At 42.2% G+C, this 23,202-nt stretch overlaps 1 protein-coding gene across 1 annotated transcript in view; it reads left to right on the plus strand.

Annotated features, from left to right (window-relative positions):
- Positions 1-4,589: 4,589 nt before the first annotated feature.
- Positions 4,590-23,202, plus strand: part of igsf21a (immunoglobin superfamily, member 21a) — a gene marked incomplete at its 5' end in the record, with an annotated part of 652,865 nt that continues 634,252 nt past the window's right edge. The window contains one exon of the mRNA XM_060909758.1: positions 4,590-4,689. Coding sequence (XP_060765741.1) covers positions 4,590-4,689 — 100 coding nt within the window. The remainder of the gene's footprint in view (positions 4,690-23,202) is intronic.

Below are 23,202 nucleotides of genomic sequence, written 5' to 3' on the forward strand. Positions count from 1 at the left end.
ATGCGTAAACTATAGAGACTCTTGTACATGAAAACCCATCTGACACCAGCAACCGTGTCATAGTTAAATGTCAGTGAGATCACATGAGACTTTCCCCATTCTGATGTTTAATGTAAACATTATCTGAAGCTTTTGACCTGGATCTGTGTGATTTTATGGACTGCACTGCTGCACATGATTTACAAAATGGAAAACTCCATGAGTAAGCAGGTGTTCCTATTAAAATGCCTGGTGGTTATACTTTAGTCTGGACCTTACAGAAGACCTACCGTAATTCACAATTAATTAGTGATTATAATGACGCACATCATGCACAGAGATGGAGAAGATGAAATACAAGCAGACAAGGAATGGACTGTGGAAATCCATAGCCTCGGATTGAGACGCTACAAATATATTTGTATATATTATAGAGGTATTTTGCTGTCTTTACATTATACTTATTCACAATTTCCATCTGGCGCTTCTCACACACACACGCACACAAGCAATATTATGTAAATCTCATTTATTTGTACTGTATTCACTGTTCATTGTGACTTTAAACACTTGATTTCCTTGGTTACTTGCAGTTAAGGGCATGTAAGAAGCACCATGTATGTGGTTATATGCTCATAATGATGTTTAAAAACCTTTTCAGCATGAAGGGGAATAAAAACAAAATCCTGCAGAAATAAATCAGCTTAGTGGACAGAATTAGAGGCGAAGGCTTTAGAGCCAGGGTGAGATTAAGGAAAATCATGTGCAATAAAAAGCCATTGATCAAGAGTGACTGGAGAAAGAGAAAGAAAGACATGGGGTGGGAAAGAGTGCAAATTATGGAAGAGGGGGGTTTGGAAGTGTTCTGGCCTCAGTTAAGACCACAAAAAGAACATCTCATTATCTGTAGCCGCTTTATCCTGTTCTACAGGGTCGCAGGCAAGCTGGAGCCTATCCCAGCTGACTACGGGCAAAAGGCGGGGTACAACCTGGACAAGTCGCCAGGTCATCACAGGGCCGACACATAGAGACATTCACACCTACGGTCAATTTAGAGTCACCAGTTAACCTAACCTGCATGTCTTTGGACTGTGGGGGAAACCGGAGCACCCGGAGGAAACCCATGCCGACAACATGCAAACTCCACACAGAAAGGCCCTCACCGGCCACGGGGCTTGAACCCAGACCTTCTTACTGTGAGGCGACAGCGCTAACCACTACACCACCGTGCCGCCCACAAAAAGAACAAAGGTATAAAACATGACGGTCATTTATCATCGTAAACTCAAAAATGTGTTTTTTTTTTTCTGTTATGTAAATTACATATTTAGACACCCTTACAATAGGTTATACCATTTGTTTACTGTTTACTCAAGACTCCCTTGTCTGTCTTTCTTTCTTTCTTTCTTTTATTTTGTGAATTAACTACCATATCTTGATGGCTAAGGATCCAGGACCTCTTGTAAATATTGATGGCATCACAGTTGTGGATATTTTAGCCCCAAAACTTAGCTGCTTCTGCCAGGAGGTTATGAGGAGATTATCCATTCAAAGATGGATCTTTCATCAAAATACTGACCCCAAGTATACATCAAATACAAAAAGAAAATAAAGACATAAAAATAAATATATTAGTGAATTTTAATAGTGAATCCCAAATACAGTATGTGTCTGCCATTGTGTAAAACAAACAAATAAATATTTGGACACCCTTACAATGATTGATTTAATAAATAAATAATTACTGTTGACATTGCTTCAAATAGCCCTTAATGGGGATGTGTGGATCAGGTAACATTAGTTTACAGTAGTATTGTAAATATGAATTATTACCATAGTGTTATAGCGCAAAACCTGGCTGCCTCTATCAGGAGGTGTTAATTCAGCCATCCATACATGGACCTTTTACCAAGATAATGACCTCAAGCATGCATTAAATACAAATGAAGAAGAAGCCTTTATTTGTCACACGCACATTCAAGCAGAGTGAAATTCCTCCTTGTCATTGAACCCATCTGAAGCAATGAGAACACAAACACAAACCCAGTGGGCAGCTATGCTACAGCACCCAAGGAGCAGTTGGGGGTTAGGTGCCTTGCTCAAGGGCACTTCAGCCCAAGGCCACCCCATGTTCGCCTAACCGCATGTCTTTGGACTGTGGGGGGAAACTGGAGTACCTGGAGGAAACCCACACAGACACGGGGAGAACATGCAAATTCCACACAGTTTGCATGCAAACTCATTCATTCATCTCATTATCTCTAGCTGCTTTATCCTTCTACAGGGTCGCAGGCAAGCTGGAGCCTATCCCAGCTGACTACGGGCGAAAGGCGGGGTACACCCTGGACAAGTCGCCAGGTCATCACAGGGCTGACACATAGACACAGACAACCATTCACACTCACACCTATGGTCAATTTAGAGTCACCAGTTAACCTAACCTGCATGTCTTTGGACTGTGGGGGGAAACCGGAGCACCCGGAGGAAACCCACGCGGACACGGGGAGAACATGCAAACTCCACACAGAAAGGCCCTCACCGGCCCCGGGGCTCGAACCCAGGACCTTCTTGCTGTGAGGCAACAGCACTAACCACTACACCACCGTGCCGCCTGCATGCATGCAAACTGTGAACATGCAAAGTCCACTGGGCTTGAATCCAAACCCTTCTTGCCGTGAGGCGACAGTGCTAACCACTACACCACCATGCCACCCATGAATCCAGAAAGGTTTGCAAGTTGCAAAATCAATTTTGCATCTCCGCAAACCTTCAGTCCTGTTCAAAATATGTGGATCTCCAAAAGCACAAAATCGTACAGACAATATGGCCAAATACACACACATATATATGGACACCTGACCAATTCCACCCACATGTGCTTGCTAAACATCCCATTCTAGCTTACACTCTTCTGGGAAGGCTTTCCACTCAATTTTGGGCATGACTTGTGGGATTTGTGATCAGTCATTCAGCCACAACAGCATTCAAGAACTCAAGCAATAATGTCAAATGAGGAGGTCTGGAGTTCAATCAGTGTTCCAGTTCATCCCAAAGTTGTTCAGTGGGGTTGAGTTCAGTCAGGGCTCTGTCCAAGTTGTTCCGCTCCAACCTTAGCAAATGCAATGAACATTCAACATCAATCATCCTTATCATCCATGTGGACCCTACTGATCCACACATTAATTGGAGCATTGTTTTACGCCGGATGCCCTTCCTGATGCAACCCACAGAAACATACCTTCACAATTTCGAGTAATTCACTCTGGTGATTTACTGTAGAGTAGCCTAACTGCATGTCTTTGAACTGTAGGGGAAACCAGAGCACCCATTGGAAACCCACACAGACATGGTGAGAACGTGAAACTCCACATAGAAAGGCCTCCATCAGCCACTGGGCTCAAACCCAGAACCTTCTTGCTGTGAGGTGACGGTGCTAACCACGACACCACCGTGCCACCCTGCACATGAACATGGTGATGCTGGAACAGATCTGAGTCTCTTCATTCCAAAGCAAAGTCTTAATGCGACAGCAAATGTGTGACAACAGTTTGAAGAAGAACAGATCCACAAATGGATGTTCTGACCAGGTGTCCTTTATAAAACCTTTGTACCTATGATATCTATGAACATGCCACGTATTGGGCGAAAGGCGGGGTACACCCTGGACAAGTCGCCAGGTTATCACATGGCTGACACAAAGACAAACAACCATTCACACTCACACCTACGGTCAATTTAGAGCCACCAATTAGCCTAACCACATGTCTTTGGACAGTGGAGGAAACCCATGCAGACACGGGGAGAACATGCAAACTCCACAAAGAAAAGCCTCCATCGGCCACTGGGCTTGAACCCAGAACCTTCTTGCTGTGAGGCGATAGTGCTAACCACGACACCACCGTGCCACCCTGCACATGAACATTGTGATGCTGGAACAGACCTGGGTCTCTTCATTCCAAAGCGAAGTCTTAATGCGACAGCAAATGTGTGGCAACAGTTTGAAGAAGAACAGATCCAGATATGGATGTTGTGACCTTTATACAAACCTTTGTCCATGGGTATCATAGGTACATGTCAGGTGTTACAGGACGATGCTCAGGGGTGGTGTTCTTTTTAGGGGTTACTGTACTTCATCAAACACTGAGAAGAAGAAGATGATAATGGAAAGTCTGACATGCTGTTTCATTTGAAATGTCGGGTGCCATTATTTGTGGAATGAACTGTATATTATGAGGAGTAGGATTCCATATCCTGGGGTAAGAGAAGCAGCAGGAGGAGGAGGAGGGAGCTGAGCTGCTTAGGAGAGAGAGAAAGAGAGAGAGAGAGTCATGAGCGCAGATTCTCATCCGAGTTTATTTTTTAATCCCCGCCGCTCGACCAGGAGGGAGCTGTTTCTCTTCCCTCCATCATCCCTCCTCACCGTTTTTCATTCGCATGCTATTTGAACTTGCCATTTCTCCTTCTCTTCTCTTCTCCTCTCCTCTCCACCCCCCTCCTGCTTTAAGTTGGAGCGCGTGATGAGCGCTCGGGTTGCAGCCGTAGCCGCCCGCGCGCCTCTGGATCGGTGCAACGGAGCACGCGGACAGCAGCAGAGTCGGGCCGTGATGTAAAACGCCAATGGAGTTGGGGATTTATCACAGAACATGGGGAAGATGAGCGTGCTGTCGCTGTATTTTCTCTTGTGCGCTGATCTGCTGGATTTAGCCTTCGGTGAGTGACTGATCTGTGTGTGCGCGTGTGCATACATGCATGAGTGTGTGTGTGTGTGTGTGTGCATGCATCATGTGTGTATTGTATGGGTGATGTAGCTGCGTGAAACAATTTTGCACCCACTGTCCGAGATAAGTCAAGAAACAAATCCCCCCACACACACGCGCGCACACACACGCATGCACACACACAGAGAGAGAGAGAGAGAGAGAGACTTATTTATTATTTCTGAATGAGAAAACTGGTGCATATGATGTTACCAGAAAGCGCAGCATTCATGCAGCAGTTGTTCATGTTCTATGACGTCTCATAGTGTGTGGATTCAACTTTACGCATCTTGCACCAATTCGTTTAGCATTTGTACTGGCATTTCTTTTAAATCTATCTGTCTGTCTGTCTGTCTGTCTGTATTTATTTATATATATATATATATATATATATATATATATATATATATATATATATATATATATATAATTTTTTTTTTTTTTTGGGGGGGGGGGTTGGCACCGGGTACAAGCTGTGCTCGTGTGTGCTTGAATAGATTTAAGAGCAAGACAGGAGAGCAATGAATGAATGCAACACTGCTCACACATGATTCTATCCCCCTTCCTTCCTAACTATCGAGATCACTGCTGTATTTGTTTTTGTCGGGGCGTTTTTGCGCGTTTGGAGAATATCTGAGACTTTGCGCACTCCCACTGAGACACTACGGATAAAATAGTGGGGTATTTGGAGTAGAGTTTATGGGCAGCTTCATCGAGGACGTATCAGTCAAGCAATCTGACTTTCATCATCATCATCATCATCATTCTTATTTTTTTCTTCTTCTTCTTCCTGCAAAATGTGCATTGTGCATGATGGAGTTTGTGCCGTTGGTCCCATTTATGACAGTCCCATTCGAACCCAATATGATTATCCAAAACATGCATCTAATCTGCTCTGTCCCTCTGCTTTCCCACACATCTGACACAAGTGAGAAACATACTGCAGTATATCCATATCTATCCACTGATTCAACCTGCACCGAGTTTGTATATTTTTTTTTGAACACTGATGAACTTCCTCTGCGTGATTATGTAACGGAAACCTTTCACTTTCGAAAATGACAACCTTTTTCATGTTGAACTCAGGAGGGATTTTGGGATCCGCACCTACACCCCTGGCAAGCTTTCTCAAGAGAAATAATATCCAAAAAAAGACACTAGGAGGCATCAAAGCAGGCAGGAGAACTGTTGTGTGTCGATTCATCATTATTCCAAGCCAGAATTAACTAACACACACACACACACACACACACACACACACGGATATTTAGACGTACATGAAAGTATGTGATTTGTCTCAATACCACATGCTTGTGAAAAGCACACCTTCCTTCCTTCCTTCCTTCCTTCCTTCATTCATTCATCTTCAGTAAGCATGATCCTCCTCAGGGTCGTCCTGGAGCCCGAGACTCTCCAAGGAAGAATGAGCATGAGCCAGGAATTTTGATACACACCAGTCCATCACAGGACATCATGGACACACATTCACACTCTCATTCGCTCCTTTATGTAGCCAGTTCTCCAGCCACCTATCAGCAGGAAACCAGAGAACTCAGAGGAAGAACCATTTTGATTAATTTCAAGTCTGTACAATTAGTTTAAAAGATCTGCCAAATAGAACAAGCTTCGAGGAACTTTTCCAAGCTTGAAACAATGCCTAGAATTAAAGTTAGTGATTTAACGTTTGGTGTATTGTTGTTGTTGTTGTTGTTTTTTTAATAACAGGAACTACTAGATACATTTGACTACAGTAAACTTTTTTTTTTTTTTGCGAAGATAATTCTGAGAAATCAAACATAAATCTCAGGTGTCGTTGCAACCATTAGGTCATTTGATTACTTTGCTGATTGCGACATATAAAGTAGTTCTTTGTAATATTTAAGGCTACATCTGGGGGTCGAGACAGACATCCCTTACTCCTGTGACATCACTTCTTCTGGCTGCACCCATTTGGCATTGGTTTTACACTGGATGCCCTTCCTGACGCAACACTCCCCAATCTATCCAGGCTATATGTGCACTGGCTTGTGCAACCCCAGTGGGAGGTATTTTACCTAATTTGCATGTTTTGATTGATTGATTGATTACTTTATTCTGAACAATAAAGAAAGATATAAAAATTAAAAAAAAATTAAATAAAAAATGCAATAATCAAAACATCGTCATAAACAAACAGAATAGCGTAGCCACAAGGCAGTAACATAATAATGTTCAGAAAGGATTAGGAAGAAGTAATAACTTATCCAATCCTAACCCTCTATACCACCGCTAATCAAACGTCACTTTCCACCATAATAAACTATATATACAAAAGAAAACAAAAGCAACAAACAAAAAGAAAACATACCAACATACCAAAACATACCGACATGGTATAATATCGACCAAATCAAATCATATATACAGATACTTATGTTATGCATATATACACACATACAATACATCTATACAGTACATACAGATACACTTACCTATAACTATATACAAAATACAAGAAGACCAGTCACAGACTTACTCTCAATTTCATCATCACCTATATAGTCTGCCTGTCCTCATTCTCATATATTTTTAGTAACATGTTTTTATATAATTTTTTAAACAGTTTTATGTTGGTGCTATTTTTGAGTTCATTATCCAGACCATTCCACAATTTCACCCCACAGACTGTTATGCACATACTTTTCATAGTTGTTCTAACATTTACTCTCTTAAAATTCATTTCCCCTCTCAGGTTATACCCACCCTGCCTTTCCATAAACGTATTTTGTACCTCACCCGGAAGAAGGTTATGTCTTGCTTTATACATAATCTGTGCAGTCTTGTGTTTAACCAGATCAGTGAATTTCAGAGTGTGTGCTTTTACGAATAATGCGTTTGTATGCTCAAGATATCCCGTATTATTGACAATTCTTATTGCTCTTTTTTGTAATGTGCATAACGGCTGCAGGTTAGATTTGTAGGTATTACCCCATATCTCCACACAGTAGCTCAGATATGGAAGTATGAGTGCATTATACAGAGTATGTAGTGATTTATAGTCCAGAATGTGTCTTAATTTGCATGTCTTTGAACTGTGGAAGGAAACCTACAGTACACAGACACGGAGAGAACATGCAAACTCTACACAGAAAGGCCCTATCGGCTGTGAGAGTCGAACCCGGAACCTTCTTGCTAGGAGGCGACAGTGCAAATCACTGCACCACCATGCCACCCATGCCTGTAATGTTACTGTAGTTAGACAGACAGACAGACAGACAGACAGACTGACCAACCTTTATTGTCATTGTAATGCACAAGTACAGTACAATGACATTGGTTGGCTGTCCTTTGCCGGTGCACATAACATAAAAGATCAATACTAAGACATTCAAAAAAATATTGCACATTACTAAATAAATGACTGACTAAATAACATGCTTTAAGATAAACAGCAAAATACCAAACTAAGACTTTACGGTATTTTAAGACGAATAGTGACTCTCAAATGCTAGGATGTTACGTTCTACCAATAATTTAGGTTGCCATGTTCTGTACCGTATACTGTATTAGGTAGAATTTGTAGCTAAGCATCATACTCTGATCTGAAATTTGCTGTCCCAAAGCTAAATAATGACTTTTCTGCGAAAGGAAAAAAAAAAAGGACAAAATTTGCTCATGGTGTTTCTTCAAGGCCTCAGTCATCTCAAGCTTTCTACAGCATTGTCATTTTAATAGAATGAGGAAATGAGCTCGTCGGTTTTTCGGAAGAGGCTCCTGCACTCCGTCTCATGCACGTGCTAATCCAGATTTAGCATTCTGATCAAACATGTCAGCTTTGAATGGTTGATTATTGATTTGTCATGTCGACATGGTGATAATGGCAGCGCTCTGTTAAAATGATCGTATGATGCTGGGTTGCGTCGATGCACTACAGCTCACACAGTTAGCACACAGAAGGCAAAATAATTCAGCACGAGTGTGGTTGGATGTGTGTGTGTGTGTGTGTTGGTTGTCTAAAACTCTCATTAGACAATCCAGTTGAATTTCTGATTCATTTATGAAACAGCAGTTTTCGTCTTGGTGCGGGACTCCTAATGCACGGCCATTAGATTTGTTCAGAGTCTGACTCATATGACTTTCAGCAATTTGCCAGTAATGTACCATAATGTTGTGTACAGTAAGCTTCGCAGTTAGAGTGCCAGTCAGATTACTGCTGAGAACTTGTCTCTGCAATCTTTGTGGCAAGTTGTTTCACACTTCCAGTCTATAAATAAGGAAAACAGTAAGGACTAAAACACAGCTGAGCATGGTGTTATAAGAAAATAGTCGACAGCAGTGACGAGGTTATCATTTTCCAAAAACAGCACATCCAAAATGTGCCATTCTATTTTCCAGTGCCAACGATTACAATGTCTTGTTTATTAATGAATGATTTGTGCTTTTTAACCATTTATAGTTGCATTTAATGCTGTGAAACAAGTCCTGTTATCATTTATGTCATTCCCTGCATAGCCTCTTTTTTTCCTCTCTCTTGAAGATAATGCAGCAACAGCAAAAAAAAAAATACAACTTGTCATGTTACCAAGAGTCAGAAAACTCAATGGATGGTTACAAAGCGCTGACACAGGAGATTCCTTCCAAAATGCTAAATAAATAAATGAAAAGTCATGCAGAGCATGATACTTGTGAAAATCACAAAGAAGCGGAAGTTATAGCCGATTAGGTATTTTTTCAAGATTTGATCTTGGTGACCTTGACCCACCAAAAACTAATGATGTCTTTGTGTGACCCTAGTGAGTTTTCCTGTGCATTTTGGTGACTACTGGTCAAGAAAAGACGATGCTAGAGCGCAAACAGACAGATCAACATACTTGCAAAAATCTCGATTTTCACAAGAAATAAATAAACATCCTCATCGAAAATGTCACCCAATCTATAATGACAGACATTTCTGAGCCAGTTGATATCAATCATTATTCTATCCACATTCACTGGTAATGAGCAATCGCGAGCTCTGTTTGGTGACTCTACTACTAGGCTATCAACTCATATACCGTGAGTAGAGAAAAACAAAATGGCGGAGAGTTTTGCTGGAAGAACCGAGGACGAAATAAAAACTCTACTGAAAACAAACCCCAAAAAATACCAAAAAAAAAACCCAAGAAGCAACAAAATATGGAATGAAACTATTTCATGGTAAGAACATATCTTTTTTTTTTTTTTTTTTTTCAAGAATTATTATTATTATTATTGGGGCGGCACGGTGGTGAGCGCTGTCGCCTCACAGCAAGAAGGTCCGGGTTTGAGCCCCATGGCCGGCGACGGCCTTTCTGTGTGGAGTTTGCATGTTCTCCCCGTGTCCACGTGGGTTTCCTCCGGGTGCTCCGGTTTCCCCCACAGTCCAAAGACATGCAGGTTAGGTTAACTGGCGACTCTAAATTGAGCGTAGGTGTGAATGTGAGTGTGAATGGTTGTCTGTGTCTATGTGTCAGCCCTGTGATGACCTGGCGACTTGTCCAGGGTGTACCCCGCCTTTCGCCCGTAGTCAGCTGGGATAGGCTCCAGCTTGCCTGCGACCCTGTAGAAGGATAAAGCAGCTAGAGATAATGAGATGAGATTTTGTATACAGTTTTTATTTATCGAATTTGCAAAATATAAAAATAAAAATGCTCCGTTTCTCAAAATCCAGTGAATGTGGATCGAATAAAACAGTTTTTCCACTCAATCTCTAAACTAACTGTTAATTAGTTTGAGTGCATCTCCAGCTCACCATACGTACTAAAGTGATCCCAAGACAAATCTATATCAACAATCTATCATGTCCACCATCCTGAGGATTCTCCGCTTATCCTCTTGTCCTCCCAGGGTTCCATTAGCCAACCTGAATGAGATAAGAGGCTGCTTGGTCAAGTACACATCAGCAGCTCATCACTACTACGAGACAGCAGCATCAACATCACCGCAAGTCATGATATCAGTCATACACCTTAAGGTTATCTCACCTTCCCTTTTAAAAGCTGGAATGATTCACAGGCATGCCACATGTGACGGTTTTCACTTGCTATGGTTTCTACTGAGTATGAGTATCATAGTTCTAATTGGTTGATGTCACTAACATTAAAGTTTTTTGACAGGAAGTAAGGTTCTTAACAGAACATGTAGCTCTGCTGAATTCAGCACAAAGATGGCGTTGACGTAGTGTTTTAAGTGATTGTGATCAACTATGGTAGTGGGGAAGCCATGGCCAAATGGTTAGAGAAACAGCTTTGGGATGAAAAAGTTGCTGGTTCGAGTCCCTGAATCAGCAGGATTAGCTCAACTGCCCTTGAGCAAGGTGCCTAACCTGTAAGTATGGTGGCTTACCTTGTGGGCTGATTAGCCAAAGTACAGTAAAACCACTGAGATGCAATTATCAGTTTGGGCAAGAACCCGGCCATGATGATACCACTAGCTTGCAAATAAATCATACTGTGGAAGTTAGTTGACCAAGTATGGTGGTAAAAGCAGTCAGTCTGCCTAAAGTTTTCCTAACCAGCTGTGAAAAAGGCCATAATGTATCTTCAAACGGAAACACAGAAGAGCGCTTACACACTCTGGCCAGTCAACACCAGACAAAAGCTTAATTATTTGACCAAATGACCTGTTAAATATGGTTGTAATCCATCCATCTCAAAGTTGGACATGCTTTTTGAGATGCTTTTCTGCTGACCGTGGTTGTAAAGAGTGGTTATTTGTGTTACCATAGCCTTCTTCCTGTCAGCCAGTAAAACAAGCCTGAACATTCTCCTCTGACCTCTGTCACCGGCAAGACATTTCATCCTACATAATTTATGCTCACGCCATTTTTTTCACACCATTTTTTTTTTTCCTGACTGCTATGTGTGAAAATCCCAGGAGATCAGCTGTTCCTGAAATGCTCAAACCAGCCGGTCTGGCAGCAACAACCAGACACTGTTGACATGAACATGACCTGAAGTGCTTGAGCTGTATCTTCATGATTGTATGTATTGTGCTGCTGTCACATGATTGGCTGAGTCGTTAATTATCCGGAATGTGCAGGCGTATAGATGTTCTGATTAATGTGTATTTCATGGGGTTTGGTTTTAAAGTGCTGCACCTCAAAGTCTGGCATGTATCCTGTAAACCACAAGAACAAGTGTAAAAGTCATCCGTGTCGCATAAAGCTGGGTGATATGACCAAAAATGATATCACAATATCTTCTGACAAAAATGAACAATTATTCCATGAAATCGAGTCATACATGAGCTGATATTTGACGAGGCATGTAGTGCTGAGTTGGCTATCAGACATGTACGACGAGATTGAATGGAATAACTGTTTTTTTTATTCTATCTACATTCACTGGATGTTGAGAAATAGAACATTTTTATCTTTATTTATTGCAAATTCGATAAAACTTTATACAAAACTTCTGACAAAATAATTTCTGCTTAGAATGGAAACAAACTGGCAAAATGACAATAGCAATTTGTGAAAAATGTGATAATTAATAATAATTCTTGAAAAATTTTAAAAAAGATACGTTCTTACTATCAAATACTTTTATTCCATATTTTGTTGCTTTTTTTTGTTCTTCTTTCTGGTTTTTTTTTTGGGCGGTTGGCAAACCAACTTAAAGCCACCAACTGGGCTGGAGTGTGGAACAAGAGACATGGGGGGGGGGGGGGGGGGGACAATATTCTTTTCGCTATTTCTGTTTCTTTTAAATACTTGATGATAATTCAGGTCAACCCTTGGTTGGTTCAGCAACACGCTCCGCCATTTTGTTTTTCTCTACTCACGGTATATGAGCTGATATCCTAGTAGTAGAGTAGCCAATCAGAGCGCATAATTGCTCATATCCAGTGAATGTGGATAGAATAATGATATTTATCATGGTGTATATTATGCTATGAAAATAATGTTCACACACAAAAGAACATGACCGCACATGAGTACTGTTTGTACGTATACAGATGTGCTCTTGTTCACGCCTGTGGCATAATATTTCTTAAGCTAGTTCTACTTGTATATAGACACTTCAGTGATGTATTCATGTGGGTCAAACACTGCAGCTACCTGTTGATTTCTGAAGGAAAGTTGATATTTCCTGTAAATCACAATTTTGAGTTGTCTGCCAAGATGAATGGTCATATTATGATAACATTACCTTAATGGCATTTAGCAGACACTCTTATCCAGAGCAACATACCCACAGCAGCCTGGGGAGCAGTTGGAGGTTAGATGCTTTGCTCAAGGGCACTTCAGCCATTCCTGCTGGTCCAGGGAATCAAACCGGTGACCTTTTGGTCCCAAAGCTGCTTCTCTAACCATTAGGCCATGACTTCCCCATACAGTACTAGTGCTAATTTATCAATATTATTGCCCAGCCCTAGTATCACATAGCCTGGGCCCGCCCATCCTAAGCGTGATGCAACATGAAGGCCTGTTGCGAGCTTAGTCTGGCCAGGCAAGCTATCTACAGCTCTTCCAAGCTCCTGAAAAATCGGGAACCAATCAACTTTGAGCATCTCCAACGGCCCTGGGTAGAGGCATGTTCAAGGCAGTGACGTAGTAGAACTGCGACTGGAAGCCATAGATTGTTTACAGAATCTATGCCGAAAGCTCTTCATTCACTAGAAACATTACGAACATGGAGCAAGTTCTCATTGAAAACGGAGCAAAGAGCAGCCCTGGAGGTATTTATTGAAAGGAAGGACGTTTTCGCCTTGCTCCCGACCGGCTTCGGTAAGAGTTTAATCTACCAGTTAGCCCCGTCGAGTCACATACGTCAGAGGAAAGAGTGATGTGATTGGTTTAAGCTTCGTCACAGCCTTTTCTGGCTTCGATCAGTAGCAAACTGAGGCATTTCAGGGAGGCGGGTCAACCACGGGCTCTGGGAAACGGTTGGGCTTAATATCTTGGCCAGACCAATAGCTCGTACAGGTTTGCAGTCGCGTTAGCCAGACTAAGTATCACATTGAAGTCCTTGATAAACCCCCCCCCCCCCCCCCCCCCGCCAAGTTTCAGGTCAGTTCACAAAAGCATAGATTCTATGACTTTTTCCTCCACACACTGTTCACTCGGTGTCTCCCCCCAGCACTACCCATGTTGTAATTCAATTCTGAAATACAGCAGAAACCAAAATATTACTTCTGCAGTACCACTCTTTGTATCATTAGTTGTTTTTCCATTTCTAAAATGCAGTGTGAGCAATACTACTGCCCAATTACTCAGAACCATGACATGCTAAGTGCTGCAGTACAATGCCGAAAATCATCACATGCCAAAGTGTTATTATTTAAAATGAGAATAACCTGAGATAGAGGCAACTCATGTTCTGTCTTTTTCATGACATCGATGGATGATCCTGTGGATGTTTCATGATCCTGATGGATGGAAGGTTATATGGGTTTTGTGCTATCAACATGGTAAAGCCTGGGACAAATCACATGCCTTTTCCATGGATGTTGGGGCATGTAAAGCTATTGTTGGTGCATGAGAGAGAAATATTTTCATTGTATTACCATGATTTGCAGTTCTGGTCATGAGGATGGCATCCTTGTATTGTCTTTGAGATTGATTATACCCTGAGAGGTGAAGTGAATAACATTGGTTATGTTGTTACAATGGCACCTGCAAAAGGGTGGGATATATTAGGCAACAAGTGAATAGTCAGTTCTCAAAGATGATGTGTTGGAAGCAGGAAAAGTGGGTAAGTGCAAGGATCTGAGTGACTTTGACAAGGTCCAAATTGTGATGCTTAGACGACTGGGTCTGAGCATCTCCAAAACGACAGATCTTGTGGGGTGTTCCTGGGATGCAGTAGTTAGTACCTACTAAAAGTGTTCCAAGGAAGGACAACTGATGAATCGGTGACAGGGTCATGGGCACCCAAGGATCATTGATGCGTGTAGGTACTGAAGGCTGGCCCATCTGGTCTGATCCCACAGAAGAGCTATTGTAGCACAAATTGCTGAAAAAGTTAATGCTGGCTATGATAGAAAGGTGTCAGAACACAGTGCATAGCAGCAGACCAGTCAGAGTGCCCATAATGACCCCTGCTCACCACCGAAAGCACCTACAATGGGCAAATGATTATCAGAACTGGACCATGGACAATGGAAGAAGGTGGCCTGGTCTAAGGAATCACATTTTCCTTTACATCATGTGGACAGTCGGGTCCATATGTGTCCCTTACCTGGGGAAGAACTGGCACCAGGATGCACTATGGAAAGAAGGCAGTGTGATGCTCTGGACAGTGTGATGTTCTTCTGGGAAACTTTGGATCCTGGTATTCATCTAGATGTTACTTTGATGTACCACCTACCTAAACACTGTTGCAGACCAGGTACACCCCTTTATAGCAACAGTATTCCCTGAAGGCAGTGGCATTTTTCAGCAGGATAGTACTCCCTTCCACACTGCAGAAATTGTTCAGGAACATGACAGTGTTCAAGGTGTTGACTTGGCCTCCAAATTCCCCAGATTTCAATCTGATTAAGCATCTGCAGGATGTACTGGATGAACAAGTCTGATCCACGGAGGCTCCACCTCACAACTTATAGGACTTAAAGGCTCTGCTGCTAATATCTTGGTGCCAGATATCACAGCACACCTCCAGAGGTCTTGTAAAGTCCATGCCTCAATGTGTCAGGCATGGGTAAGTTTTGGTGGCACAAGAGGGACCTGCACAGTATTAGGCAGGTGGGTTTAAAGTTATGGCTGACCGATGTATAACTATAATTGGGACTTCTTTTGGCTGCCTCTGTTCATTTGGGGTCACCACAGCAGATCTGCTCCATGTATTTGATTTGGCATAAGTTTTACACCGGATGTCCTTCCTGACACAACCCTTCCTTGTCTATCCGGCACTAAGTATGCACTGTGTTTTACAATCCCACTGGCTGGGTACTTTACCTAATCTTCATGTCTTTGAACTGTGGGGAAAACTGGAGCACCGAGAGGAAACCCACACAGAGAGAACATGCATACTCCACACAGAAAGGCCCCTGTCAGCCATGAGGTTCAAACCCAGAACCTTCTTGCTGTGAGTTGACCGTGCTAACCACTACACCACCCATTTGGACCCCATGTAGTTTGGGGTCCATACAGTACCTATAAGTTGGACAAGTTAGATAAAGTGCAATCAGCACAAATATTGTGTGCTTGTTTCTACTATAGTACTGTTGAATACTTGATTCTGATTGTTCAGAAGGTGTTGATCATTTGCTTATTTATTTAGTTATTTATAGTCAGGTCCAATGTGAGCATTGAGTTTTCTGAAAGAAGAGCATCAGAATGTAGGGTTTTGTGATTCCTCTGGGACATGACAAACTACAATTTTTGTGTTAGTAAGTTAACAATAAGGAATCGACACAAGAACTAACTTGCATGAGTTGTGTGTGGAGGCCATGGCCTAACGCTTAGAGAAGCAGTTTTGGGACCAAAAGGTCACCACTTTGAGTCCCTGGACCAGCAGGAGTGGCTGAAGTGCCCTGGAGCAAGGCACTTAACCCCTAACTGTTCCCCAGGCTGCTCTGGGTATGTTGTACATTGCTGTGGATAAGAGCGTCTGCTAAATGCCTGTAATGTACCTTGTTCACAGATGTTCCAAAGCAAAGGGTAGAGTTTCTAATGCAGATTATGTGATTTCAAGCAAAAAAAAAAAATATATATATATACTGTATATATCGGCAAGAGTTTCTTGCTCAGCTAGACTTTTGGGATCATTCAGGGTGTGATAGTGCGTTCCCAGACATTTACACCATTTATCCTTAGTAAGTGCTTTATCCTGGTCAGGGTAATGGGCCGTAGTTGATCCAGAGGCCATCCTGGTAACACTAGAGGGGATATGGGGATGAGATGCAAGTTCATCATAAGGCAAGATGTACACAACCATTCACAGCTAGGGGCAATTAGAGTAAGCCAGCCTATCATGTTTTTTGGGAGGTGTGAGGAAACTGGAGAACCTGGAGGAAAGTGATGCCAGAATAATTCATGGAAATGTCGATACAGGGTCTCTAAAAGTCTAAATCAACAAATATTAACAAAATACTACACAGGAATGGAGCCAGTACCGAGCTGAATATCATTTCTTCATATTTTACTGACTGATTCAGGCTGCCTATGATCTTGTGATTTTTAACAAGCATGAACCATTATTATTTCCAATATTGATTTATGAGACCAATTCCCGAGGTCTCTCAGGCAGCAAGGGAAACAGGCTGCCTTACGAGTGAGTCATTGTGCCCCATGTGGATTCCCCCATTTCCCACTGTTGAGAGAGTTTCTCCTCAGGAGATCCATCATGATCAGGACCACTGACTGCTCCAGAGACAGGTGTTGGCAATTCTAGCTGGAGACGCTGATAATCACTCAATGACCTTAGCTCTGCCTTCTGAGTCATACTTCAGAGAGAGAGAGAGTTGGGGTGACCTTCGTCAGGATTTGTCACGAGAAAACGAAATTAGAGCACAGTGCACTTGGAATTTGGATTTAAAACTCAATTGAAAGGTTTTTTTTCTTTGATTAAAATGAAAGCAAAAAAAAAAAGCCCACATCCAATTTGTTTCTGCATTTGTATCCTTTCTTCATTCTGAATAATATATACAGTCTCATCCTTATCTCATATCTTCTTCTTGATCTCCAGACATGGATGTTAAGCTGGATTTTTTTTCCAACCCTGCTACTACATTACTATACACAAACTATATCTCATCTCATTATCTCTAGCCGCTTTATCCTGTTCTACAGGGTTGCAGGCAAGCTGAAGCCTATCCCAGCTGACTACGGGCAAAAGGCGGGGTACACCCTGGACAAGTCGCCAGGTCATCACAGGGCTGACACATAGACACAGACAACCATTCACACTCACATTCACACCTACGCTCAATTTAGAGTCACCAGTTAACCTAACCTGCATGTCTTTGGACTAATATATACAGACAATTATTGGCTCCTCTTGTACTAGGCAGAGGAAGGTGCTATCTACCCTCTTCTGCATACATGAGCTCACAGATGCACACAATTGGCTAGTCTCAACTTTAACTCGCGCTGGATGAAAGCATAAGGAAAATAAACAAGCAAACTGTAAACGTACATGCCGTCGTATTCTCAACCAGACGTCCTGTAAATCTGAGACGCCCTGTTCAAACAAGAACAACAAAAAGAATATTTCAAGGAAATCATCCTCAACATGAAGCAAATACGTATTTATGAAATAATTTGCTGTTAGAGAACGTACAAGTTTTATCATTTCTAGATTTGACTAGTTTTACAGAATGCCTCCTGAACTGCTGTCCTTTTCATGTGTAATTTCAACAGTACCATTCTTTCTTTTTTTTTTGCTTCAGCAGTTATTGAATTATGCCATATTCACCCAAGACTAATTTAGAAAAGAAAACCCCCCTGAGGCTATAGATGGAGACGGCCAACGTGCTTTGTCCTGCTTCTCTTTTAAATCTCTCAGAGTCCTCCGATTTTCTGGCCTGAGCTGTAAATGAAGCTTCAGAGATTTGGCCCTGGGAAGGTGACACAAGCTTGAGGTTTCAAAGTCGGTATTCATTTGGAGAGCTGTAGCCCCTTAAAGCCACAAATGAGGACAGATGCAGTGGGATCAGCGTGCTGATATGCCCCTCTATCCTTGATGCATTGTCGTATGGAAGAGAGAAGGCTGTTCCTGCTAGCATCATTAGGTAATATCAGTTATGGGTCTGAAGAGAGCTGTGTCTTGCATATCAAAGTGTTTGACATGCATTTGGGGGGAAAAAGCAATTTATATAGAACAGCTATAAAAGTGGCCTTTATGTGTAATGGCTTCGTGGGAGTTGTGCTTAAGACTCATAAGGTTGTTGCCTTGCTGGAAAATAGTGATGTTGTCAGCTGAATGTGTGTGTGTGTGTGTGTGTGTGGGAGGGGGACATTATGTCCTGCATTATCTTTTTGTCCTTTGAGCTATTGGCTTACGTACTGTCGTCCAAGGGGAACGACAGCATTAGTATGTTATCGGCAAGCGCAGACAAGGAAGCCAAGTCATAACATACGGTCAAGGACGGCATAGCACTAAAAGGGGGCCACAGACGCAATTTATTCTGCTTTCACTTTCTTTGTTGCTGTGTATCACCAAGCAAGGCGCTCATTAGAGAATGAACTAAGACACAATGTTCTGGCAAGCGTTCTGACATTAACACTCGGTGTTTTGAAATAAATGAAAATCGCAAAGGAACATAAAGGATTTCTCTTTCTTCATAGAGCTCATGTAAAAGTGTCTTTTGGAATGACTGAGTGTTTACTAGCCTCCACTGACTCAAACTGATCATAGGTATAGTATCTGTTGTATCTGTTTAGTGCTCCAAATATTCATATCATATTCATATTCATCCACCAGATCTGGTGTTTGGTAGTTTTACTGCCAGTACTCCAGGAGACACTGAAAAACACAGGTTTTAATAAACCGCAGGTAGACATGGCATGACTGTCAGGAAGGTGTGTAAGTTTTGTCTCTGACATTTCTGCCTCAACCCCAGTTCATAATTGGCCTCCATTAGGTTTGCACCTCTCTGTGATATTGTGTAACGACCATAGTTAGTTCCAATTCCCAAAATATGAACAACTTCTGTCAGTGTTTATTCTGGAAAACAGTGAATGACAGAGTGATCAACACAGAGAGACAGGGGAAAGCATTCTGGCATCCTGACAACATAATACACCAGTTAGCACCCAGCCAAAGGGCTACTCAGATAAACACTCAACGTTTCACACACAATTTTACAACGCTAATTTACATATTTGATCCGATACAAATAACGAATGTTTGTCAGAACATTCTTACATCCCCAAAAAAAAAAAAAATCATATATCTTGGGAAGGGGCGGCACGGTGGTGTAGTGGTTAGCGCTGTCACCTCACAGCAAGAAGATCTGGGTTCGAGCCCCGTGGCCGGTGAGGGCCTTTCTGTGCGGAGTTTGCATGTTGTCCACGTGGGTTTCCTCCGGGTGCTCCGGTTTCCCCCAAAGACATGCAGGTTAGGTTAACTGGTGACTCTAAATTGACCGTAGGTGTGAGTGTGAATGGTTGTCTGTGTCTATGGCCAAGTTTACATTAGACCGTATCTGTCTCGTTTTCTTCGCGGATGCACTGTCCGTTCACATTAAAACGCCGGGAAACGGGAATCCGCCAGGGCCGACATATTCAACCCAGTTTGTATTTGAACCGTTGCTGTGTAAACATTGAGGATACGCGGATACGTTGTGCTGAGCTCTAGCTGACGTCGTCATTGGACAATGTCACTGTGACATCCACCTTCCTGATTCGCTGGCATTGGGATCACACACACAGCGGCTCAGTCCCGAATCACTGCTTGTGCGCTTCACTCGCGCGCTCTGTGAGCTGCTCAGGGCCGGAGTGCGCACCCTCCAGAGGGCACTCGCTGTTCGGGGCAGAGTGATTTGGAGCGCAGGAGGAAGCGCTGAGCCGCACTGAGGTTTATTTACACATTTCAACCTCCTTCAGGCGCTTAAACTCAGTGAGAACATGAACATCACAGCCAGGTGTGTTTATCTGCTGGAGAAGGTGTTCGCTTGCCATCCTTCCACTTGCAAGTGGTGAGTGACTTGCGCATGCCCAATATGCACTGGGATCATGTGACGTGCCGTCTAATTAGTCATGTGATTAGCGTATCCGTGTATTGGCGTTGCTGTGTGCATGCGAATCGTTTTAAAAACATTAATCTGATGATCCGCTGATTCGAAATAATGTAAGCAGGGCCTATGTGTCAGCCCTGTGATGACCTGGCGACTTGTCCAGGGTGTACCCCGCCTCTCGCCCGTAGTCAGCTGGGATAGGCTCCAGCTTGCCTGCGACCCTGTAGAACAGGATAAAGCGGCTACAGATAATGAGATTTATTTATATATATATATATATATATATATATATATATATATATATATATATATATATACACACACTGTATTAATGAATATTGTCCATGCAGGATTCACGAAGCCAGCTTCCCCCTTTCCAGACATCCCAAGCACGATAATGTCCACAGGTGTGTTACACTAATTAGCACCCCATCAGAAACATTAGTGGAACCATTAACAGAACCCTACAAATTAACATATTTTACAGTAGAGGGATTTGGGGAAGTTCACAAAAAAAGTTTATTCATATGAAATTATGACATTGCTACATGTGCATGGAAGAAGAGTCTGGAGACAGAAATCTTCGTTTCTCGGTCATTAGCCTGTGCTACTTGCTCTTGAAAACACTGGCTTGACCACTTTATTAGCATTTACTAACACTACTGATGAATGACTCGTGGTTAAGCTTGCGTTGGCCTTCGAGAAGGCTGAGGGTGATACATTTTTTGGTCCCTCCCACTATAAATCAAAATCTCATTGGTTAATTCATCTGTCACTTCCTACATAAACACACACTGCCATGGCCTTCTGTCCCAGCAATGAAGTCCTAACCAATGAGTGAGCAGCTCTAAACTCTTCTCAGCCAAGAGACAACAAACATAAAAATCTCATTGGATAACTCGATTTTAATGTTTTCAGGACAGTAACCCTTTCATTTCTGAAGTACATTTGATAGAAAATGAGGCCGAATTAGAATGGAATAATTCTAATGAAATTATGAAAGAAATTAAATATAACATTTGAAATGCTGGGGTGGAACGGTGGTGTAGTGGTTAGCACTGTCTCCTCACAGCAAGAAGGTCCGGGTTCGAGCCCCGTGGCCGACGAGGGCCTTTCTGTATGGAGTTTGCATGTTGTCCGCGTGGGTTTCCTCCGGGTGCTCTGGTTTCCCCCACAGTCCAAAGACATGCAGGTTAGGTTAACTGGTGACTCTAAATTGACCGTAGGTGTGAATGTGAGTGCGAATGGTTGTCTGTGTCTATGTGTCAGCCCTGTGATGACCTGGCGACTTGTCCAGGGTGTACCCCGCCTTTCGCCCGTAGTCAGCTGGGATAGGCTCCAGCTTGCCTGCGACCCTGTAGAACAGGATAAAGCGGCTAGAGATAATGAGATGAGAATTTAGAAATTAATATCATTTAGACGTCTTTTGAATGTTTTAATTGAGTCTGAGTTCTGTATGTCTCGGGGATAGAGCTCCACAGTTCTATACTTGTGTATTTAATGTGTGCTTTAAATAATTTGTTCATGGATCGGGGGAACAAAGTTGTCTTTCTGTCTTGTGTTGTAACCGTGGAAATCAGAATGTCGCATATAGTTTGCGTCAATTCCTTCGAGTTCATTGTGCAGGCACTTGTATATCAAGGTAGCTTTATGGTGTTTCTTTCTTTGTTGAAATGTCGTCCATTTCAATTTCACACGTACTGTCACAGATGTAGTGTCAGTGTCGGTAGAGAGAATAATTCTTCCCACACGATTTTGCAGCCTTTGGAGTTTTGATGCAGATACGTCGCTGCGTGTATCCCGAACTACTCCGCAGTAGTCGAACAGTGGCTCTGTGATGGTTTTGGAGACAGTTTGAGCAGCTTGCAAAGTAAGAACGGGGATTATGCGTTTTAGGATTCCAGTTCTCAAGGATTTAAATTATCATTAACGTGACCAGGCAGGTACTAAGGATGAGTAAATGAAAGCTGTAAATTCATCATGCAGTGACTCGCATTTGAGTGAGCGTCATAACTGACTACACATCTGCATGAAAGTTTTTTTTTTTTTTTTTTTTTTTTTTTTAGTTTCCAGTCTGATCCACACATCTAGTCTCAATCAGATTTCTCAAGTTTTTTTTTTAAAGAAAGCAAAAATAAGTCCACCTCCGATTTGTATTTGTATTATTTGTTGATTCTGAATAATACAATATAGACATATTCAGTTGCATTCCTCATATCTCATGTCTTGTTCCTGATTTGTGGACATATATTTTTTTTTTTTCTTCTTCTTTTGGCTGCTCCCGATTAGGGGTCGCCACAGCGGATCCATCACGGGTAGTTTTATAGCTGAGGGTGTCATCAAAAAAAGTAACGCAAAACTAAAGTTCTTGTATCGTCAGACCAGACATCTGGACGTCAAAACCAAAAAAACTCCTTACCTCAGCACTCATTCAATGTCATTTTGACTATGCCAGCGCTTCCTGGTATTCTGGCCTAACCAAGAAGCTACAAACCCGTCTGCAAACCACTCAGAACAAAATAGTTCGATATATTCTCAACCTTACCCCTCGTACACACATCGGGGCAACTGAGTTAAGACAGGTCAATATGTTACCAGTGGATGTCCGTGTTCAACAACTTAAACTCCACCGCATGCATAACATTATTCACGGCAACGCTCCACAATATCTCAAACAATCTTTTACACTTAACAATTTCCGCTACAACACCCGTTCGGGCCCCTTTTCCCTTCTTGTCCCCAGAGTTAGATCTTTTGGACAGTCATCTTTTCAATTCACTGGTTCTGTTTTGTGGAATAACCTCCCCGCCCATATTAAGTCTCATTCCAACAAATTTAGTTT

This window comes from Neoarius graeffei, chromosome 26, assembly GCF_027579695.1.
Source record: "Neoarius graeffei isolate fNeoGra1 chromosome 26, fNeoGra1.pri, whole genome shotgun sequence".
NCBI lineage: Eukaryota > Metazoa > Chordata > Actinopteri > Siluriformes > Ariidae > Neoarius > Neoarius graeffei.